Raw genomic sequence first — 25,727 nt, 5'->3', positions numbered from 1 at the left:
ACAGATATGTATGATCAATGAGCTGCTAAATGGCAAATGAAGTATAATACAGAGAAACTCACAGAAATATACATTGGCTTAAAAATAATCAAACCATACAAAAGTTGAAAGCAAACAGAAGAACAAAATAAGACAGAATATACCTCTTCAGTACAGTCACCCCAAAATACATTTGGACTGTTATCTTAGTTCCCAATTTAAAATGAAAATCATATGTTAGCGTGATGACTAAAATATCCTTCAAAAATATATTTACTAAAGAATATGAGATTGAAATCCTGTTAACATTATTTTCTTATGAATAAACCTAATTCTGAACAGTACATCTGTAATATTTGTATTAAAATATTTTATGTAATGTTCAAATGGGACACAAGTACCTTTTTTTTAAAAAAAAGGTGTAATAAATCTTTCACACATCAGCTCTGAATATAAGCATAGAGAGGAGAACTGCAAAGAATTCCTAATGATTTCTCTTGTTTCCTAATTTTTCTTGTTTCTTTGATAGTGACATAAGAATGCTTTGAAGGAAAGCATATTAAGCAACTGATTATGTGCCATCAAGTTGGTGTCGACTTTTAGCAACCACATAGACTTTCTCCATGATGATCTGTCCCTAATGTTCTTCAACATTTCTAATGGTGCATCCATCACCACTGTAACTGAGTCCATCCATCTTGCTGCTGATCATCACTTTTTTTTCTTTCCTTCTACCTTTTCTAACATTAGAGCCTTTTCTAGAGAGCTACGTCTTCACCTAATGTGTCTGAAATATTATAATTTGAGCCTGGTCATTTATGCCTCAAGTGAGAACTCTGGGTTGATTGGTTTGTTTTTTTGGCTGTCCATGGAATTCTCAGGAGTCTTCTCTGACACCAAAGTTCAAAAGCATCAATACTCTTCCTATCCTGCTTCTTCAAAGTCCAACTTTTGCTTCCATATGCTGCCACAGGGAATACCAGGGCTTGCATGATTCTGATATTTGTAGATATAAACACATCATGGCATTTGAATATCTTTTCTAAGGCCTTCATGGCTGCTCTACCTAGTGCTAGTCTGAGGCATATTGCTTGACTGCTTGTTCCTTTAGTGTTGATGGTTGATCCTAAAAGGCAGAAGCTATCCACCACTTTGATGTTCTCATTGTAAATTCTAAGGCTCATTGTTCTACCTGTTGTCATTAGTTTGGTCATCTTTATAATTAATTTTAGTCCCATTTTTTACTGTGCTCATCGACTTTTATTATGCAGTTTACAGATCCTTTGCATTTTGGGGTATCAGGATATTGCCATCAGCATCGTGCAGATTATTGATGTTTCTTCCTCCAATTTTAAAACCATGATCATCTTCTCCCAATCCAGCTTCCCTTAATATATATGGGAGAGTATACACCCTTGTCTCACTCCTTTGTCAACCTGGAGCCCGTCTGTTTCACCATGTTCTGTTTATGCTGTAGTTTCCTGACCTTTATATAAGTTTCTCATAAGGACAAAGTTCTGGGATTCCCATTTTTCTGAGCACTTTCCACAGCTTGATGTGATCAACACAATCAAAGGCCTTTCTATGTGACTTTTTTATCTTCTGCAGCTTTCTCAATTATCCAGCGTAGATCAGCAATAATGTCTCTGGTTCTCTATCAAAGAGGTTCATACTTTAAAGCAATTTCTGATGTTCTCCTTGAAAATAGTGGGTATATGTTCAAGATCATATGGAAACTGATTGGCTTTCTTCTTCTTTAACTTAACTTGGAATTTGCACATAAGCAATTCATGATCTGTTCCACATTTGGCATCTGGCCATGTCTTTAATGCTATAATTGAGCATTTCCACCTCCTTTTAATAATAATATAGTCCAAGTTTCTATATATTCCATCTAGTGAATCCAAGCATCATTTTGGTTGTTCAAAGACAGTGTTTGCTATCACTAGAGTGGCAGAAATTGACACGTCGGTCTCCTGCTTCCTTTCGATTTCCTAAGCCATACAATCTGACTACTAATGTTTCCAACTCTGGCATTCCAATCTCTAATCACAAGCAGCACATCTTGTCATTTGTCAATTTCAAATTGAATCAGATCATAAAACTTATCAACCTCCTCTTCTTCTGCATCAGTGGTTGGAGCATAAACTTGAATGATTGTCATATTAAAGGATTGTTTATGAAGTATAATTGATATTATTCACTGATTGCACTGTAGCCAAATACTGTTCTTGCTATACCTTTCCTAACTATAAAAGCAACTCTGTTCCTTCTTTGTTTTTCATGTCCTGAATAATAACAGTGTGATCTTCTGACTGAAAATGTCCAATCCCAGTTCATCTAAATTTGCTGATGCCTAAGATGCCAATTTATAGTTGTTTCATTTAATCTTTCACTGTGTTGAGCTTTCCCATGTTCATGCTTCTTATGTTCCATGTTCCTACTATAATCTGTCTTTGTCTATATGGCAACATGAGCAACTAGATATCCCAAAGTCTTTAATCTAGCCATATCATAAACACCATTAGTACTCTGAAAGATCCTCAGCACTTCCTCAATAGCATGTTGAGTGCCATCCAACCTGAAGGGAACATCATCCGGGACTATATCTTCAATCATTTTATAATTTCTATCCATGTGGTTTTCTTGGTAAAAATACAGGAGTGATTTACTATTGCCTTCTCCTGTGCAGTATGAATTGATGCCTTCACAATTATCACTAAATTGATCATCTGCCTCCAACATCTTTCTATATCACTGATACCTAATATAGGTGCCTGCTCATTTTAGAAGGGCAACTGAGATGACCTTCATGCCTTGGGTGATTCTACTGGAAATATATACTCAGCATACATTCCTGATGTTCTTTACTCATAAATACTTTTGTTCATGTTGTGAAATTAGCTTTATTGAGCAAAATATGCATGTAGAGGGAAATAAAAATAACAAAACAACTCACAGAAGGATTTTTGGAAACTGGTACTTAGTATCCATCCATCCATCCATCCATCCATCCATCCATCCATCCATCCATCCATCCATCCATCATTTATATTTATAAGGCTGCCTAGTTTATTTTTTCAAAAAAGAAAAAAGAAAAATTTATCAAGAAATTACATTTTGACAGAAAGCCTACATACCTATCTAGCTGTATTCAATATATATAAAAAATGAAAGACCATGCAATATGGCAGAATGGGATTTTGGGAACAAGGAACAGGAACTCTAAGTAACAAAAATCTCCGGGAATAGCACTCTAATTAATTTGAGGCAAGTAGCTCATGTTAAACAGGAAATATAAAGGAGTCAAAAAGAGAATCTATACTAATCTGTACATCTATTGTCCTTAGAGACCAGTGGTTGAGAAGGTACAATGAGACAATGCATAGAGAAGCAGATCTTCCAATACGATGCCAACTTACCTTTAAGCCTGCCACAAGGCATATGCACATTTATTATTCATAATTGCATCTTACTCTTTCTCTTAAATAATTCAAGATGTCATTATTCAGTGATACCATAAAAACAGCTTTAGCTCTGTTAGTCTATATTAGACTAATATAATTGATTGCTCTATTGTAGGACATGTGTAGCTAAGTGGAGGTTTTAGTTTCTGCCTTATATCAACCTATTTGTCTATATTAATTTCTTTGAAATTCAGTCATATAATCCTTAGTATTCCATAGTCTTTAGTGATTTCTAATTACAGCTAAACTTTACATCTCAAACTGGGTATTGTGTTAAATCAAATGTGTACACTTTTGAATAGACTATCTGGTGACTCTTTTATATTCTACATTAAGCATCCCTAGAAACTATGTCAAGATACAGACATATTGCAGAAAGTTAAAGAAATAATATTTTAAATTATTTCAGATTCAACTCTGTTTCAAAAATGCATCAATCAATCCTTCCTAAATATCTGGGTGGAATATGGTTCCTGGACATCATGTCTGTCATTATTATACTAAATACATCTTTATATAGTACACTTAATATGCTTATTTAACTTTTGCTTTATGTTTTAACTCTCAATCTATTGGATGAAAATAGGCTAACCATATTAATATATGTCCTGATCCCAGATGGAGTTTATTTAAATTTCAGATTGAAAGCTTGCTAAGAACAGATAAGATTGATTGCCCTTTCCATCTAACCATAATTGTATTTCAGGTGAACATAAATTTATTTTAAAGGACACCTCTAAGTAACAGAGTGCATCATGCATAATTCATCAATCACAGCTGCCTGTTACATGATTTACTTAAACACATTTCAATAGAATAGAGTTGCATTGTTTTTCTGCTTTGGTTTGTTTGCTTTTAAATTGTTTTAGAAACATTAATTTATTTGGAATTATTGCTGAACTGTTTATATTGACAAAGACAAAAATAAATTATTCTCCATTTACAATTTCTTACTTTTCATCAGATGTGCCAGCTATGCTGGGTTTTTTCCCTCAAAAATGAGTTTTCAAACATAATTAAGACAAATGAATCATGCTAATTAGAAGTATAAATAAAGCACTACGTACTGGTGTATCTATGTTATGACACTTTCTAAATTGTGGGTTCGGTATTGTTTTTTTGGGAGGTTAGTTTTTTTGTAATAGTGTTGAATTTTGGAAAATAAAAATCCAAATTCAACGTCTGCTCCCACAATTCTTTTAAAACGTTGTTGTTGTTATTTTGCTTTTATAATTAATTTACAAAAATACAACAAGACCTCAGGTTTACCATTCTGACTTTGGTTTTTTAGAAAACCCTGAAGTCTACCAACTGGAATGCCTTGCATGGCCCAATAGGAATTACATCAGGTTACATTAGTTTTAAAACCTGCTATTAGTTATTCAGTTGTAATTAAAATCCTTGCTGACCTACAGGATGTAGGAATGTACAATATATTCTTATTTATTTTTGCCATGTTATGCAATAGTTCTATCAGAAAATTCTGCACCTTGTTTTATAATACTTACCAATTTTTCTCAAAAAAAAAATAAATGAGGTATTATCTTAACATTTTACTTTCCCTATCATCAACATATAAATTAGGGAGGTCCATTTTCCTAAGAGGATGATGCCTGCACCACTTTCACAGAAGTATTCTGTGAAAAGCCACATGTCCTTCTGCTAATGATGTTGGAGAAAATCTAGGTATAATTGGACATGTTGGGACAAAACTCTTAGGATCCTTAAACCTGATATATTCACAGAATAGGAAAGACTGAATTATATCAAACCCAAGACATATAATTAATTTTCTCACACTGAAGGCAATATAATAACAATAAATCCAAAATGGGATAGAAATAACAACATCCCCTACTCCACTCACATCAAAGCTTTCCTGGCCACAGAGAACTGGGATGACGTTGTTTGTGGTAACTGCTCCAGCAGAAAATCAAAATACATAAAAATATTCACTTACTGGATAAGCAGGTAGCATTGCCAAATTTGAGTAATTCTTGCATTTCTGTTAAGAATATACCAATATGTACCTTGCTTACTTACAGGTACCAATCTTAAATATATGTAACAAAAACGTAAAAGAATCCATTACTATGTAAGCTGAAACAAAATTTTAATTACCTGCATACCACCTATTGCTTCTCACCACATCATCTCCATTAATATATAGGTATATACAACACCTTACCTCCCTACATTATTTATCTTTTTTATTTTATTTTCCAATCAATAATGAGCCACTGTATTGCCATTTTAAAACAATTTTCTTAAAATTAATTGTTACAGAAACACAGAATATTTTAAAGGGCAGAAGATTCCATACACCCTCTCTAATGTCTTTTTATATTTCTTCTGTTTTGTGTTTATGTTCTTTCTTCCTACTCTTGATCATTTTGACTTGTACCATATAATTTCAATAATAATTTCTTTTAATTGTTAACAATTTTTGGAATCTGTCCGATTATGTTTAAAACCATACAGTTATCTTCGCTTAATAATTTTATATGAGTATACTACTATTAATAGGGAATTCTGTATTTTTATACATGTTCTTTGTTAAGACAGAAATGTTACTGAATAAATCCTTTATGTTTCTCCATCCCCTTCTACTGACATACTGTAAAAGTGCTCATGCAAATTAAATTTTGATGCCACAACAGATACTTAAAAGATGGGAAAAAAACATATCCATTTGACACTAGGAAAATTACACATAAACCTTCATTTTCTACAACGATACAATATTTATGTTAACATAACCTTGTTTTTTCTCCCTGTTAATTGAGTCTTTAAAATTAGAAGAAACATATACAATAAAAATACACTGGCATAAATGCAAACATAAGCAAATAAGGAATGAAAAAAAAAAGTTTCTACATACTTGTAGGCCCATCTGAAACACTGAGTGACCCATAAAATTAGCCAGCATTCGAATTAAGGCTGCACCCTGCAAACACAATTCACAGGAAAAAAAAAAAAAGTTGGATTGTTTTCCAAGCAGTTTCATGGTAATATTACATGAAATCTACATTTATTCCAATATTTATTTTAGAATAATTACAGGCTTATTACTAATTACATTTAGGATTACCCCCCCCCCAAATATTTGCCTTAAACATTTCAGAAGCTATATGCCTCACTATAAGCTTTATGGGGACAAAACAGAAATAAAAATGAAGAAATAAAAATACAGAAATGAGGTAATTTCAAATAGAGTAACTAAGCCTATACCTTACTGATACAAGCAGAACAAGATGAAACAGTATGTTATAAAAGCACAATATTTCCCTTGCCAGGCCACTGATTGTTCACAAGCACATATTTGAATGAAAGAAGTATAAAGCATTGAGATGTAATACATAAGACAGGCAACAAGTTCTACCAGAGTAATCAGTACAAATGAAATACGGCTGACCAGCATTCCAGTTACAAAACACCGTAAGCCCAGGTTTCCTTTATGGTTTATGGTTAAGTACTCAAAGATTTGACTTACAGATATATGTTTGGACACATGCACAAAACATATGTCCATTTTAGTGCAGCCTCAAGATTGCCACTGATTCCATTTTTAACTGCACGCACACACACATGTGCGTGCACGCACAGAGCTTAATTGGGGTTATGGTTTAAGATATGGGTGAGTAACTTTTTGCTCTGGGTAGAATGATGTTTCAAAATGGGTGAAGCAATTTCATGTAAGGTCAGTGTCAACTCATTTTCTCTGGATTTTAAGATAGATTCTTTTAAAAAGCATGCTAAGTCTATTTTAGGGTTATACTACAGTTTTCATGTTTTTTGCACTATGAAGTTTTACCATATTGATACAGAATCACAGTTTGGCATTTACTTTCCATACTTTAGTATATACCTATAAATGTAGGTATACATCCAAGCCTGCAATTCTGAGATCAGCATTTGAACGGGGATATAGTTGCAGTTTTATTCAAACTTCAGAATTTTTCAGTGCAATTTATAATAGGCATAGGTAATCAGATATAATCAAAATGTTTTCGATTATTGTGCCCATATTACAGAACTATTCTAGAGGACATTTTGATAGCCTCCATGCTGTCATTTTAAATGGCATGCTTATACATCTGCATATTTCTAGGATCCCAATTGTTCTCGGATGACCAAGCTATACCTTAAGACTAACTTTTTAAAATGAATTTTTAAAAATGACAGATAATGGAGAAAAGGATTTATGGGCCTTTCCAGTGATGATGATGCCACATACAGGAAGTCTGTGACTTATGACCATTCACTTAGCAACCGTTCAAAGTTATGCGCTGAAAAAAGCGACTTACGACCGATCCTCGCACTTACTACCGTCTCAGCGTCCCCGTGATCACGTAATCAAAATTCGGGTGCTTGACAACCAGCATGTATTTACAATGGTTGCAGGGTCCCTGGGTCACGTGGTAACCATTTGCGACCTTCCCAGTCAGCTTCTGACAAGCAAAATCAATGGGGAGCGCGTGATTCATTTAACAACTGCAGTGATTTGCTTAATGACCACGACAAAAAAAGTAATAAAATCAGGTGTGGTCACATGTTGCTTTGCTTAACAACCAGACTACCTAACAATGAATTTTCTGGTCCCTATTGTGGTCATAAGTCAAGGACCGCTTGTAGAAGATTCCAAGTTAGAATATAAGAGAACCAAATAGTAAAGAATATGAATTAATGAATGAAATGAATGCGTGTCTGTAAAAATATAAGAAAGGGGAAGGATATATTAGGTCTGAATGAAGCTGGTCTAAACTTGTGGAGTAATGTTGATAAAGAGATGCAGAGAATTGAAGGTTTAGGTTTAATTATGAATTAAAGGGCTAAAATATGTATCAAAAAGTATAAATTGGTGTCACCTAAGTTGTTATGAGTGCATTTGAAAGTAGGAATCCATAGGTGGTGATAGTTTTATATGCACTCCAATGAATGATGATAATAGAAGAACCAGAGGTGAATTTAGGGTGGGAACAAGACAAGATTGTATAGAAAATGTCATTGGCTCATTTGGAGACTCCAAAATGAATAATAATGATTGATGAGTATGTGCTCAGAAAAGGGTCTATTTGTTAAGCATAGGTCTATCCATAGGTACACATACCAAGGTAGTGAATACAAATATACATACAAATATATATTCAGTATATGCATGTGTATATGTATATGCATGAATATATGTGTGTGTATATATTGTACATACATATACATATTTGCACGCACGCACACAAACTCAATTTACTTGAATGTTTATGTAAAAATATTGAAAGAATTAGGGAAGGTACAAGGGTGATAGGAGATTCTGAATGTGTAACAGCCAGTTTTTGGTAGTGCCAAGAGAACCTTGGAAAAAAATTGACATAAAGATCTGGTTCTGCCAATTAGCATGGGGATCCAATGGGGGTTCGCAGCACTGGGGGTGGTTGGTGGCTTGAGGATGCTCTCTCCATTTTTTAACTTTGTATATTTTTGTAAAGATTTTTATAGGTTTGTTTCACTTGTAAGCTGCCTAGAGTCACTTATACAGTGAGATGGACAGCATATAAATTTAATCAATAAATAGATAAATAAGCGAGTGAAAGAAAGGAAAAAAAGTGAGTCCAATATGAAAAAGTATTAGAAAATAGATTAATCTCTAATAGAATTAAGAAAAAAAGTGGAAGTAAGGAATGAAGATGTGGAAGCTGTTTGGAACTCAGTGAAAAGCATTATGTTAGTGAGTGTCATAGAATTGTGTAAAATAATGTTATACTAATAGGAAATAGAAAAGGGATGTTTTTGATGAAGTGAAAGAAGATGTGGAAGAGAAAAAAAATGTTCCCCCTAAAATGCAGACAAATTTATTGCATAACATGTACATAAGAAAAAGTTTGGGAGTGCCAGGAAAGTGCCACAATTCTAACTGAAAGGATACAGGAGGTGATAATAACCAAAATCTGGGAAATGCAGTGTGGTATTATGCTGGGGAGGAAATACGCAGGCCTTTTTTTTGTTCTTCAGCTGGTCTCGGACAAATGTATCTATGTGAGAAAGTTTATTGCATGCTTGTTGATTTAAAGAAAGCATATGATAAAGTGAATAGGCTTAAATTATGGAGTGTTTTGCATAAATATGGAGCTGACGGTTGGTTCCTGAATGATAAAGCATGTGTGAGAATAAAGGGAATGGCTAGGAAATGGTTCAACACTGAGCAGTGTGTAAAATAATGTCCTCTTGGTTGTCTAATTAATGTATGGATAAATGTGCAAGGAATGTTTTTGGTGATGTTAGAGGTGTTTCAGTTGGGGCCATAAATGTAGGTTTACTTTACTAAGCAGAAGCTATGTTCCTGGGTCAGAACCAGAAAGATTTGCAATGAATGATAGAGTACAATGTTAGATTGTAATGATAAAATGAGAAATATAAAAAAAGGAAAATTAACGTATCAAAGACCAAGATGCTTGTGTTTGACAGAGAAAATTGGAATGAACTATGGGAATGAAAGTAGTATATTATGATAGTTTGGTCAAATGAATGAGGATCAAACTGCAAAAGAAATATATGAAATAATAATGAATGGGCTGAGAAGAAAGGAAAGAAAAGCAAATTGTGGTTGGAAAGAACTGATGAGATCTTCAAAAAAAGAGGTGAAAGGTTTAAAGAACAAAAGGTGGTATGAAGTAGTATACGGACATAGTAGAAACAAGCACAATTTGCAAAAATAGAAAGATATTGAGAGAGACAGTGAAATACGTTGCAGTAACACATTTTCATCTATGTTTCCTTTTATTTATTTATTTTTCGTATCTTTAATTTCTTTATCTTATTATTTCCTACTCCTTTTCTGCAGTCTGCAGTACAATGGTTTACTCCCAAGGGGAATAGCATAATGAATGCATTATATATCAAACATATGTCGAAATTCTGAATATTTTTTCCATTTCAAACCTACTAAGGTTATCAACTTAACGTTTACAGCAGAATCCTATCTATTTTATTACATTAAAATAATATCTGTCTTATTTCATGTCATAAACCATCCCCCAAGTCCTGTAGATGGGTTGGGTTTTAAATTACAAATATTCTCTGCTATAAAGTTTGGTGAAACTACAATAGACACTAAGGCTACCATTCTATGGATTAGCAATGCCTGGAGCTGCTGGATGTGTGTAGTTGTTTCTTTCCCCAGCCACAAAATTCCCTTCTAGTTTATATTTTCCAACCAAGAGAGTTTACTTAGGCCAAAGCAATATGTGACTATTCTTTCATTTTTGCTCAAATGGTGTAAGAAAACTGATAACAATTTAAATTCTGGAAACTCATATCGCCCTATGGTTGAAATCCATTTTAAAAAAGGACAACAGCTTGCAAAGCACACATACAAGAAACTTTACATTATATCTGCCCTTCAAATAGCAAGCGGCAAACTATATTCAAATCTCTTTTAGAAAATAACCATTTTGTTGACACTAGGCAGACACAGCTGGGTGCCAATATGAAATTTAGCTTATTAGGAAATTCACAGCATGAATTAAAGTTAGAGAACAAACTATGTCAAACTTGGATCATAAAATGACACTTAAAAATACCCTATAAAATGAGGAAAATAAATTTGAAGTGTGAATTTCTTTAAAATGTATTTTGACTTATTTTATTTTTAAACATACACAAGGAAGCTTCAGTAGTATCAGTGTGAATTCCATGGGACAATTTAGTTAGGTAAGGAATTCCTTTAATGATACCCTTTCTCTCTAAAACAAACTTCCATAAGCTAGTATTCTGTAGAAGTGCTAGACTACAATAACTATGGTAGAAGGAATCTCTGGGAATTATAGTCCCAACTAATCTGGGAGACAGCAATTAGGAAAAGATTGCTTTAAATGCTAAAAATATAGCAGTGCTGTTCTTAAGATTTTAGCATTTTTTCCAAAGTTACTAATTCCTTACTAGTACTTCAAAAGACTCAGTCTACATTCAAAATTCATAGTCAGTAAAACATCATCAGCTAAGATCTGAGTAGCATGCACCAGGATCAGAGCCCTTATGGCAGTGTGGAATCACTCCTCAGAGAGATTTTACACTGATTATAATTATATTTTCATTATTTTAGAAATGTTTTAAAAATTTATTGCTGTTATGTTATGCTCAGTTTCCACATTTTAAACTCCTGTATTTTTATTAATAATTATTTCCGCTTATTTTAACTGGATTTATATAGTTGACTTACTGATTGAGCTACTTAAAAATACTTTATCTTAAAATACTTTAAAAATATAATAAATCAAAATGTATCTGTGCATCTCTGTCAACACGTTTCACCTCATTTATTCATAAAGTCAAATATCTGCAAATTGTCATAAGTAATACATGCCTTTTAACTTTTAACTCTTAGTTAATTTTCCAGCAAAGAAAATGCTTAATATTTTCCAGATCATGTTCACTTAGTTTTATTCACTGATAGAACAAATAGTTTTGGTTTGTTTGCTTGTTTTTAGCAAACAAAACAAAAAAATTACTGTACAGGTGGTTGACTTTTTTCCAGCAACAGATACATGCAAAAGACATAATCCACAAACCAATTCATTGCTCGGATGTGCCTTCCCCACATATTATGATACCAGTCACTAAAGTGTAGTGACCAAAGACACATCTATGTACAAAGTACACCAAAGAGTACAGGTATCCCCTGGTTGACAGCTTCCACCATATCTCTATAATGCAACACCCATGTTCACTCTCATAAAGGCTATCTCCCGCCAAAGACTCTTCTTGGTGATAATCCTCAAAACCAAGCCTTACAGGACCACAATGCTTATACTGTTATTCACAGAATGCCCAGGATAGAAAGGAAAGAAAAATAACAATGGTAGTCTGCTCTGGATTACCTACCTGTCTGTTACAGACCATATACCAAATGACTGGTTCTTTCCCTTTCCCACTGACCCTATAAGCATCCAATAAGGCTTGCACAGATCCAAATTAGCAGGGCAAAATGAGATTCGGAGCACACCATGAACATCTTAAGCAGCGGTATCCTTTCCTGGACTTGCACAACTACTGAAATGGTTTACAATGTCTCTGAAAAGTGTTATATGTGCTCTAAATCATATTTTTGCCTTTTGAATTCTGATCTTTTCGCAGCCCCAGTATCCAATTAAAACAGTATGACTGAAGAAAAAAATTAAAACCTAGGCTTTACCTATTATTATGTGACTTGTTTAAAGTACTGTAAATTCCTTGTTAAGAAAGCATTTGAAAGTTGATAGATATTTTTTTTTAAAAAAAAGCAGTACTTTATGTTCACTTCCCTCTATCTACATTAGCTTTTTAACAAATGGAAATCTGGACAAGCACTGAAAACAAAAAAGGGGACAGTATCTCAAGTGCCAGTAGAACATTTTCATTATATAGAAGTCAAATGCTTTGGTAAGATTCCTTTATCAGGGGCACTGTGTTTATAGTACTAGTTAAAATATTTTGGTTAAAAGTCTATGGAGTAAAATATTTCCTACTGGCACTTAATGTATATTAGCTCTTTAATAATCATACTTCATTGGAACTCTGGAGTTGAGTTTCATGATCATCGATTTGATCTTTTATCTGCCTTAGCCACCTGCTAAAGATTCTAAGGAGTTTAAAGGAAGACTGTAAAAGAAAAATTCTTCCATAGGCACATGCCATAAATCTGAATTACTCACATGTCAGACTGAAGTTTTAAGCACAAGCCAGAAATGAATAATTTGAAGAACATCATGCAACCTCTCCTAACTCTGGGGAGAATGGAAATGCTCATCAATACAGTCCTCTAATCAGAAGTAGGCATTTACAAAGATAATTGAGTTTGTGGTCTTCAAGGTATGCTTACTGCCAACAAAAAGGATCATATCCTTACCATGGAGTGCACTTATGAATTTATCCACAGTAAGTAAAGTGTTTGCATAGTTTTCCTGAAATGTACACTTATGACACTAGGAACTCTGCCAATATTTCACAAAATGATAGAAGCCTCTTTTGCTGGAATAGTTAAAGAGAATGGCTTGTGATTTATCTGAGAAAATGTAGAGAAATCTATCACATAGAGAATGAGAAAATGCAACTTTGCCTCCTGGTACAGTTTACAGTACTGAACAATTCTTCTCTGGGATAGAAGCTGACATGCTAAAGATAGAATAAATCTTTGAAGAAATGATCAGATGAGGAAACTTCATGAATACAATCTGACAGTACATCTGGAGGAAACAAGTCCATATTTTATATTTATATATCATCTTGTGAAGGATATACTCCTCTAGGACAGTACAATTATTAAAGGTACAAGCAATGGGTTCAGCAGTATATATTTATTGTGAGGCCTTAGGCAGTCCAAAATTTCATAGTCCGTGGCTGTAATATGGAGTTACTTAAACTGAACAACTTGACTGGAATCACATCAAGAAAATATCTAATCTCTTTTATGCTTATGGAGGGTAGAGTCTAAATAGTCATTATTATGATGGACTCCTTTTTTTGGCAGAACATTCACAATACCCTGTATTGCCATTTTTCTAGGCCTGCACATCTCATCTATTAACATAGATAATTTCCATGTGTTGTGGTAGGGGATGGCACAGGATCAACCTACAATGTCTACATGGACAATTTCCAATCTGCAATCCCTCCAAAGCATTCAGAAGCTGACTGTGAGATTATCTTCACTATTGTTTACTTCAGAACAATGAGGCTGGGGAAGGGCCTGAGCCCATCACTGCTGTATTCTAACCAACCAATAGAAGAATATAAAAACTGTCAATTCTTCACCCCTGAATTATTGTGCCTTCTACAGTAATAAAATCCCTTTGCACCAGTGCAATCCAGAGAGGGAAAATATGCAAGCTATTCTCTCCCCCGCACTCCCACCATCACTACATTTTCAGTTCATTCAATGTGCATTTCTCTATTTTATAACAAATGTGTTGGTATGAAGCAAAGCTGCCTAGCTATCAAGACATAATTTATCCTGCTGATAAATCCCCACTGAAAGCTGAGGATAGCATGACGCTGTAAATTTCCAGCCATTTCCAGGCATTTTTCCCAAGAGTTGCCACAATGGGAAAGTATAGAGCCACAATGTGTGGGGGGCAAGTGGGAGGAAAATTACTCATTTGAGTCCAGAGGGTAGGAGGTATTGTAGGTTTGGTATATGCTACTTATATAAGCAGGGGAAATCAAACTGGGCAGTTATAGGGATTGTAGAACTCACAACAAACTGACTAAAAGCATTCAAATTGGCTTCACTGATAAGATTGCTTATAAAATCTACTGGAGAACTCTGAGGTAGAGGATGGGAGATAGAGTGAGGTAAGAGCTTCTGTGAATACGAAAATAAATCATCCCTAAGTCTCGCTGAGCTCCAGCACTGTAAATTGCAAAACTGAACATTTTTGCAATGTGAGCTGTGCTGCAGCCAAAAGGGAAGAAAATTGGTTCAATTGTCCAGGGAGAATGACAATCTGTGAACATAGTAATGTAGCACCAATGTCAGAATAGTGCAAATTCCATGTATGGAGGACACAAAAAGCTGAAAACTACAGGGCATAAAACGTTTCATATGTCTATGAAGATTCTCAGTCATCCAGGTGGAATTGTCTGAGGTTGAGTCATGGCAACTGGACTTCTTTTCTTTTTGGTAGAGATGTTTCGCTACTTATCCAAGCAGCTTCTTCAGTCTAAAAAAAGTTGGTTAGGGGGACCCCATAAAAGTCTTCCAGGGTGGCTTTGTTTCCTACTAGCATGATAGGCTCACTGAAGGACAATAGGAGATGTAATTAGTAGAGTCTTTGAGATGTAGATGTCTGCTCCTAATCCTTCACTCATCCCCAGGGGGATGTTAATTGTTGCCTTCCTGGTGAACTTTTGAACTGTTTTTAATTTTCTTTCTGTTCTTAATATAGAATAGTGGTCTGACAGTTGTCTAAGAGATTAATATAATCAGAGTAACAGAGATGTATTTGAAGACTCATTCATAATAGTGGATATTTACACTTAGAGAAAACTAGTACAAGATGTTTATCAATGGTATATTACTTCAATATTGATTGCTAAAACTGATCATTCATTTTCTAAAACCGTTGGAATGTAAGGATCAGGTTGGATCATCCTTCAGTATTTGGTGGCAATGTTGTAAAGCTCAAAAATTTTGAAAAATCCAATGGTGATGAACCTCTGGGCTAATAGTGGTCTGATAGTTGTCTTATTATCTAGTATTCTGACATTTCGCAGGCAACTGTGGCTGGCATCTTCAGAGGCAAAGTAATTTGATGTGTAGTGCACTTCTCAGTGCTCATAGGCAACTGAGGAGGAACTGACTGAGCTCTTGTATTTATTTGTAACAAAACTAATCTCTAATTGGACCATATCACCAGAATTCTGGAAAACCAGTTTCTGATTGCTTCTTTGTCCAGGTGAATTTGTAATTGGTCTGATCTGAAGACGTTCCAAAGGACCTAATTCTATATTGATCTGTCTTTAAAATATGCTACTGCTTCTTATTCTTTCAGGTGAGACTGCTGAAGATTCTATATGGTGTTGGTTAATTAAGGGCTGTTTTATCTTAGTGTGACATAAAGCTGAAAGCCAGGCTTCGTTAACTTTTAGAATCTCTTCCTTCTTGGTTAATGTTGTTGGGATGTTTATAAATCTCGATACCTTCTCTATATAGTCATACATGATGATTTCACATGACTGCTAGTACTTGCATTTCTTTAAACTGAACCTTATGCTCATTATGTAGGAGCGTGTGTTCAGCTATAAAAATAACGTCATATAAACATCTAAGGACAAACTACCCAAGTAAGAGATACATATATGATGTTATTTTTATTGCTGGATTGCATCACTTGTCTGATTTCACCAGCAGAATAACTGTTAGCCTGTGACATGCTGTCAGGGTATTTGGATAAGTGGGTTGAAACCTTAATATATGTTGACATGTAACATATGTAAGGTTGTAAAAGCATAGCTAGATGTTTGGCAATATGATATGTAGGAGAACCAATGGCACTTAAATCAGACATAATGGAACATACTTTTTATGGATCTTTGGCAATCCATACAAAAGAATACTATAAAAAACTTAAATGGGACCGGACAATTATTGTCTTACAATAAATGAATCATCTCATCAAGATCATCACCATTATCAATTTATCTGAGATGCAGAAAAGTCTTTGCAAAAGGGAACTTTTGCCTCTGCACTTGTATGGATTAGTCTGGGAAGTCAAAAAGCAATCCAGAAACAGGAAATGGCAAGAAATGCCAAGAAGAGTTTATGAATGTATTCATGAAGTCATCAGGAATTAAGTTCAATTTAAAGGAGGCTTTCTTTCAATTACTAGCATCCTTACAACTTCTGTCATTCCTATGTTCTTTTTCATGATGATTCACTTACAAAAACATATAGTTTAGTAACATAACTTATTGTTGTACATTTACATGAGTTTCATACAGATAATGTTAACATCACTGGAAGTATAGAATGCTACTTCTAAATTGGTTGAAAGATACGCATCCAAATGGAGTTTTGGATTGATGCACTCTGCTGTTAAACCTAAGATAAAATGTTCCCTCAGAGCTTTGCATCATGACGTTTTTACACATGCATAGCCATGGAGAGCATAAAATATAAATGATAAGTACATTTGTTCTCACAAATACTTTGGACCAAGAATGTTCCTGTTTCTTCTCAAAATGCATGAAGGAAATGAAAATCAAGAGAATATCCTAAAACAGCAATAATGGACTACTTTACTCAAAATATTTAATGGGGCCAAGACTAACATTCATGATAAACAGTATGTACTATATAAAAAATAAGTATGATGAACATTACACTTAAAAGAATTGGGAAATGAATACAACAGATATAAGCAGAAGAAAGAAAGAGAGAGAGAGAGAGAGAGAGAGGATTTTATTTTACACTGAAGCTTATGTTATGCTCATAATTATAAACAGGTAAAAAAAATTACAATTCCCTATAATTTGGCAATTATCTTAAGCTATCAAAAAGGGCCTTATTGGTTGCCACCAGCATTTTAAATTGCACCCAGAAGCTTATAGAAAGCCAGTACAGGGCCCATAGCACAGGTATAATGTGCTCTGACTTGTAAATGCCAGACAGGCGGATCAACTGAAGCTTCCAGGTGGTGTTTAAAGGCAGTACCCCAAAATATCTCAAAGCATAAAGAACCAGAGTACTAAAAAAGAAGAATGAGAGCAAGAGGCCCTCTATGTGGTCACTCATGCCTTGGTCATCTCCCATTTGGATTACTGCAATGCACTGGACATGGGGCTTGCCCTTCTTACTATGCATTATGGGAATTAGTACTAAGGAATTTTTTTTTTTAATATATGGTATGTTTAGTTCTGTGCTAATATATATTGCATTGTGTGCGTGTGTGTGTGTTAATATAACTTTGCAATAAATTTTTGTACTCACCTGCCAGTTTTATCAATTTTGCTGCGCTTTTGAATTGATTTCTGATAGCCAAAATGGGGATATTCTTCCTACATAAAACTATACTTATTAATTGGCTGGAAGATTTTAAATAAGATATAAGACTATACAGAATCAAAGCTTTCTGACCTTAGGGTAGAAATTAATTTTTTCATAAGGCTCAGAAGACGGTAAGTTAAAATGATTGTTCATGAACCTTTAGTCAGGAATGACAATTCTTAATTTAATTTGACTAACTATAATTTCTATAAAGTATGTTGCACTCATAACTATCTGTATGTTCAAATGCACATTAGTTTGAATACTAAAAGCAAATGGGTCTGTAATTAAACCTTGAGTGATTTATAATATTCAGGTCACTTCAGTGTTCATGACCATTTTCAACCCAACTGCTTCGTAATTATAATGTTATTTTCAAAAGCCTCAGAGGAAACATTCTGAAAGCTCTCTGCCTAGAATTTCTTTCCTTGCAATTCTGATTACAGTAGAATGGGATGTTAGCAGAACCTAATGGAGGAAGAGGAAATAATCAACTGAAAGACAGAACATGGAGGTAAAGAAATATTGGAATAAATGCCAGAAAAACCCACAAATATACAGCTTGTGTCTTTTCTCCTTTTCCCACCTTTTTATAGGCAATCCAATCAAATACTCGATCAATGTCTGTGGCCTGCTGCACGTCCTGTGACACTGGATGTGAACTCGCCAGGCCATCAAGTAACATTACTTCATGTAAGACATCAGTCAGAAACCTCTGCTTCTCCTGAAATACAACAAAACATACTCATATATTTGTAGTTACTGGGTTCAAGAGTGGAATTAAGGACCATTGCTTTATACATTTCTTTTTGCAGGATAATTTTACAGAAAGAGCCAGTGGATTTATGAGATTTTTTTTCTGTAAGGTTGTATTTTATCATGATTGCTTTCTGGTATGAGATGAATACTTTATGTTTTCAAATCATATACATTTATTTAGAAACAAGAAGAAAGTTAAAATATCTTTAAGATATTTTATTAATCACCTTTAGATTATATCTGGCTTCATTGCCTGTACTTTTGAACTGATGTACACTTAAATCTTCTGAGTGCTTCACAAGTTTTGCAAATATATATAATAAAAAAATCTTTTTATTAACTACTTTATGACTTTGTACATGGAAAGTTATATTTATCTATGTGCTGATACAAATTGTTCTCTGAAATATGAAAATGCTGTTCCATTTGTGATCCATTTGGAAATTCAGATTTTATGTAAAAATTATCAGTAGCTAATTTACATTATATCACATTATGGTAAAGATGCCCTTGAATCACACTCAGCTTTTGGAAACTACCTGGACACACTGAAGTTTCATGACAATGATACAGAAGTGGTTTGGCACCACCTTCTTCTGGAATAACTTTCAACTTTCCAGTCTAGTTTACATCCCTAGTGTTCCCTAGTATCTCCAATTTAATTACTAACAGGCTTCCTGGTTTAAAGTTGGAGAGGGGATGCCACTCTTCAGACTATATTGTATTAAATTCATGATCTTCTCATGCACACATGTGTCTTCTAAGCAATCACATCAGATTAAATCTTGAATAAAATAAAAATGTGTTACCTTACCTTATTGCAGAATTATATGAGGATAGGCTATTAATTGAGATTTTAAATTGAAAATTAAGAAGCATAAGCAAAACAGATATGAATAGACTATTTAATTTATGAATGTATGAATCCATGTCTCCAAACAATAGCATTTCTGAAAGTCTAGTAAGGACGAGAGGTTTAAGCTTGCTATCAATCAGTGGAATATGTTACTGTGTGGAGTGGTTTCTTCCCCTTCACTGAAGATTTTCAAACAGAGGCTGGATAATCGTGTATCAGGGATGGTGATGTGATGGAAGGCCGGAGCGGGGAAGATTCCGGAATGGAGCTTCAAGGTTGCCGGGAGGGGGAAGAGAGATTCCAGTGGAAGCACCTCCTCAGCCCCCAGCCGGAGTGTGGGAAAGTCAAGAGAAGGAGACTGGCCCCTCCCTAAGGGCATCATGGTTATAGTTGCTGTTGTTGGGGATTAGAATTAGTCTGGCAAGATTCTGTCCATTAGATGTAAGCTAATAAAGGAGCTGAACTGATTCTGGACTGTCTCGCTGTTGTTCTTGGGCTGATCCTGACAGGATAGTGAATCCTGCAGTGTGCAAGGGGGTTGCATCTGATTATCGTTTGGGGGTTATCACAAGCCCCGCACCATTAAAATCAGATACTTATGAACACTGACATTTTATTTCTATCAAGTTGAAGGCCTTCATTAGCCTAAAGAGATTGGTATATGCTATGTATGCAATCACAGGGTTGATCTAAAGTCTACAATTCCATTTCCAGCCTAGGATTGTCAAATAATTCATCAGACATAATGGATTAAGAAAAAGGCATTTTAGTATGGCTAGATTTAGAAGACTTTTTTTTTTCCTCAAAGAATCTGATGTCAGTTCTTTTTCCCCTATATAGACAAATTTTGTCACAGGAAACAAAATATTCAAAATCTAAGAGTCATGCAGGAACTCTCTACTGCTTATCCACTATTATTATGGTTATTTTCAAAAGAATTTACACATGAAAGAGACAATGAAAGTGTTTTATTTCTTGGGGAAAGGCAAAAGAAACCAGTTTACTTTTTGACTTAATGTACCTGACTTTTGTCAACTATTTGAAGTAATTGGATTTTAATAAAAAGAAAGAAAAAAAGGGCGCTGGGAGAAGACACTAACAAAAGATCAATACAGAACTCCCATTTTGCCATAATAAATATTTAAAATCTTAAATGGGAAGGTGTTTCATTCTTATTACCTATTCTGGGTAAGGATACCAATACAGTGCAAAAAGTTGTTGTTTTAGAAGTATCCTGAATGGACATTGCAGCCATCTATTAAAGTTTCATGGCAGAACAAGGCAATGAAAGACGGGCATTAGCTCTCTCTGAAATACTAACTCATGGAGCCCACACAACGATAATGAGATTTGCTATCCATTCATTACATTTTTAACCACCCAGCATCTGGTGAGCCCTGCTGTTTGCAGAAATTATTTGGTACTTACAGTACATGAATTTTATACCAAACTGTTATTATTTTACTATTGTACTTTTTGTATTTTAAAAATTGATAAATGACATAAATTCAAGTAAAGCAAATAGGTATCACTGCTCATCCACATCTGGTAACTTGCTAACAATTACGTACTCCTATTTTCAAGAAATATGTACAAGCTATACTATTTAAGGCTTGAAAGTAAGTCAGCAGTAATTAATATAAGGTTGGCATTAGATGTTTTTTATATTAAAGGAATTAAAGGAACTATATATAAATAAAAGTTAAAAATGAAGGGTGCACACAACTTCTGTTCCTGTTTTCAAAAATATGAAGTGACTTATTTAAATTATCTATTCTTTCTTCTGATAGGTAATAACAGTTTATTATATACATATGATAAAAAGGAAATCACTACTTCTGGGTTTATTATGCTGATTGACATATGAATAACCAATTAAGACAATTAGTATGACAATAATGCAATATTTGAGCCAGATATAAGAAATAATTGTTCCAAGATATAATACTCTCCTACATAAGCAATCTACCATCTGCATGTGATCTGAACTACTCTTGATGTAGCCCATAGAATCCCAAGGACCTCTCTCCATTTTTTTTTTTTTTTTTTTTTGTACTGCCCAACTAATCAGCCATTAGCTGGGTACATTTTCTCACTGTCAGTTGAAGTTATTTTGAGGAATGGTTAAAGAATGCCTGCAGAAAAAAACAGCTCAAATTAGATTCCAGGAAGAACTTCCTGATCATACAAGCTCTTAGTCAGTGGAACAGGTTGCCACATGAAGTGGCACTGGAGGTCTTCAATCAGAGGCTGGATGGTCATCTATCAGAGATGCTCTAATGGATACTGCACTTATGGAGGGGTAAATTTGATGACATCTAAGGTTCCTTCCAACTCTATAATTCTATGAACAATGAAGCACTATAAGCACCAGATGTTTAGAAAAGGTTAAGTCCATCACTACTCAAAATCATGCTCTGCCTACCAGGCTAAATTAAGTATCTACCTACTGCCTATTCCTCTGTGAAAGGATTTCTTCCCAAGATCATCATATGAATGACCAGTGGAAAATGAGAGAAAAATAACACCAGAATTCTCATGTTATTGTGTATTATTAATTACAAATTTTTTATCTGGATCCTTAAGAATAGTTACAGAAGGAATATTTCTTTCAAAAGACAGAAAATGAAGTCCCTCTATTACTGGAAAGCATGAAATTTATGGTGAAGTAGAAGAAATAATTCACTGAAATAGTGAAATCAGTTGAGACAATCTTAAAGTATTAGTTGCAAATTTTCATACACTTTTATGATTTGAATTGTAAGTCTCACAAAATGTTACAGCATTTTAATGAAGAAGATAAATAGTGCAGGCAGTTTAAGTTTAAGGCAAGTACAAGTCTACTCACAGCTTTCTTCATCTTTGTTTAAAATCCTATTCAGGAAAGAGATCAGCAACTGAGACCATCCCTTTAGGGTCCTGGGTTGTGTGCCATGACATACGTTTGAGTATTTAGCTTAAAGAACTTTACCTTAATGATGTTCAATCAATATTTACTTTTATGTTTATTAAGTAATACTCAACTCTGACTTTATAAAAAGAAAATGATAATATGCAGTTATTTCAATTTTAAATTAGTTTCAGTTTTCCAGGAGAAATGATAGAATCATATAGAGCATGGAATAACTGTGATGGATTGCTTCAATTCATTTCAGGGAAGATAAAAGAGATTTGATAATTACTGGAGTTCTGAACTTAACCTTTGATTAAAAGTTTGGCTTTCTTAGCAACTTTATTGGATAAATCAAGGCAGGGTATCTCAAGGTGGCTGCTATGCTGAATTCTCTTCTCTTGATTCAGGTTTTTTTCCCCCCTTCTTCTTCCTTAGGAGGCTACATTGTCAATCTATATTCATAATTTCTGGAGATAAGTATGTTAGACACATTTGATTAAAATATATTAACTCCATAAACTATGAATATTTTTTTTAAGTGACACAGTTAAGAGAAAGTCAGAGCAGCCTTCTCCTTAAAAAAGAACAAGACTAAGAGAGCAACAGGAGAATTCAATGCAACTGTCATCACTGATGTATTCTGTCTTGAGTCATTCAATAAAGTTGTTAGCAAAGCAAAACTTTTATGAGCGAAAGGGAGAAGGCCATTGAGTCCTTTGAAATGCTTTATCAGCACTGAGTGTGGTAGTGATTACTAAAGCATTTGACACTTGGTATTTTATGGATAAAAAGGAAAATCACTCACTAGCAATTCCTTTTGTCATAGTCTTCTCCACTGCATTCTACTAACAGACATTCAAGGACAAAAATAATGTCAACTCCACCTATCTGGAAGCAGGAAAAATAAAGAGCTATGGATAATGTCTAATAGGCCTATATCCTATTCTTTTATTAAAGTAATTTAAACAAGAACCCTAAAGAAAAATACACTAATAAAGTAATGGATGAAAAGAATGAAATACTTTAAATATTATTTTTCACACTGAGGAAAAGAAATACCACTACTTATTAGTAGCGCCAGTAGTTTCAATTTAGAAGTGCAAAACAGTAATTTCTTGAAATATTATGCATATCCCACAGGAAATGTCTTCATTAGTGCATGAGATCATGTTTATCTACACACGAGGTACTGTTTAGAACAGCAAATCTCCACTTAGTAATTTAGGATAATGTACTTCTAAATTTACAACTCTCTGAGGAGCTAAAATTGTCAGGCTCAGTATACTGAACAAACTTAAAGGAAAAATTATCACAAGTTTGTTGCATATTTGGTCCGTCTATCTACAAATGAATCATTTGGGTCAATCATATGTGGGGAAAATTCATCAGGAGGTAGAGTTTCCCAGGGCAGGCATGTTGAAAACATCAATAACCAGCTGAACCAAGACTAGGCAAGAAAAATGCAAAACAGAGTTTCTGTTAAGCCATGTGAAAGGCAGTAGAAGGTATCAACTTTAAACCTTAGAGGGTATAAAAACAGTAATTAACTGTTTGAAGCAGTTTTAATCTTAGTGTGGAATAAAGGTTCTCTACTAGCTGTGCCACAATGAGTATTTGGAAAGCTTCAATCAAATTTGATCCAGCTAAGGGATAGCATATTCTTCACTGTGAAAACTTTAAGGGAAAAGACCTAGAAATCCTTGAAGAAACTCAGCTTTTTTTTTCCAAAAACAAAAACAAAAACTGATGATATGAAAACTTCATTACCATCCAAAAAAGGAGAGATTGGGAACCATGCAACTAGATAAAGTCTTCCGCTCTGGCTGAGTTCTCATTTAAAAGTAAGTCAGATTCTGGTTTGTAAACTTGTGGCTTACTGTTCACCCAAATCTACCCCTTGCATTAAAGCAAAGGTAAGTTCTCTGGAGTATCATTTATTTTATGTTGTATAGATAGATATGGATTTCAGTGTGCCAGAAGTAATTTCAACATGCATACATTCATTGCATTCCACAGTACTTACAGTGTTTTCAAAAATCAATAGCAATAATAATAATAGCTATTCCATTTTTAGATGTCAGAATGATCTTCTAACAGCAGAAACTTCTGTCCCCACTAAACTATTTCTATTTCTTTTATACTGGCCACAATTCAGAATCCATTCACTTTTTACCTTATTGCTTCTTGCTTTTTCACAGTCGATTCTGGAATGTGAACTGGCCACACCCTTACTATATTTCTTATCAGTGTAAGAAAGAAATGCATGCTTTATTTCATCATATTTTTGATGAATTTTTTTTTTGCATTCAAGTCCATAGCAGACAGACTATTCCATAGCCAAACCCTATTCCCCATACCTTGGATATCTGAAGGACCGCTTATCTCCAATTGTTTCTGCCCATTAAGTACATTCCAGCAGGGTGGGTACGCCCCAGGTCCCCTCCATTAAACGCTGTCTGGTGGGACCAAGGAAACATGCCTTCTCTGTTGCGGCCCCCACCTTCTGTACAAGCATTCCCCACCCCCACCCCCAAGATAAGGATGGAGTCCCTCTCCTACGGGTTCAGGAAGCTTTGAAAACCTGGCTTTGGTCCCAGGCCTGAGGTTGATGTTTGTTATTTGTCTAGGGCCCCTATTTTGTTTTGTTGATTTTGTTGTTGTTAGATCATTTTAATCTGGGCTGTCTGATTTAATGTTTTTAGCTGTTTTTATGTTTTTTCTAGTTTTGTATGCTGTCCAGAGTCCATTGGAGTTGGCTAACTAATAAATTAAATTATATAATAATAATAATAATAATAACAACAGCAGCAGTAGTCCTTGGGAAGGACTCGATAGGTAGATAAAAATGCCAAATCCAGTCTAAACATCTGGCTGACTGTGCAACCAACAATAATATTCACTTTATTCATTTACTTTATGTAAATCAACAGATATATACTAAACTTTACATTTATTTATTTTGTTGAAGAGCAAAAATTTGGTCTGCAAACCCCTGTTTGGGAAAAAGCTGCACTGCATTCCCCCCCCCTTTTTTTTTTCTTTCATCACTTCTGCCTTTCAATTTTACTAAAAATCATTCTCTAAAAGCTTAGGCCATAACAGTGGAATCAGTATTTTGCTCGGAACCAGAACATAAATTTCTATATATTTACTGCTAGAGTGTTATACTGGTTGCTATTTAAAGCAACAATTTTTGTTCATATGTGACGCCCATAATTTTAGCTTGTGTACATTTTGATTATCACCTATTTTTATTTT

At 34.4% G+C, this 25,727-nt stretch overlaps 1 protein-coding gene across 1 annotated transcript in view; it reads right to left on the bottom strand.

Annotated features, from left to right (window-relative positions):
- TRHDE (thyrotropin releasing hormone degrading enzyme) overlaps window positions 1–25,727 on the bottom strand; it is a 259,991-nt gene that overhangs the window by 94,501 nt on the left and 139,763 nt on the right. The window contains exons 6-7 of the mRNA XM_088141536.1: window positions 18,548–18,685; window positions 6,328–6,393 (exon numbers count right to left, since the gene is read on the bottom strand). Coding sequence (XP_087997662.1) covers window positions 6,328–6,393; window positions 18,548–18,685 — 204 coding nt within the window. The remainder of the gene's footprint in view (window positions 1–6,327; window positions 6,394–18,547; window positions 18,686–25,727) is intronic.

This window comes from Python bivittatus, unplaced genomic scaffold, assembly GCF_059951505.1.
Source record: "Python bivittatus isolate LINGU-HERP-01145 unplaced genomic scaffold, Pbiv_v1 ctg000330_np1212, whole genome shotgun sequence".
Classification (NCBI taxonomy): Eukaryota; Metazoa; Chordata; class Lepidosauria; order Squamata; family Pythonidae; genus Python; species Python bivittatus.
This window is presented reverse-complemented; position numbering and strand designations above follow the sequence as displayed.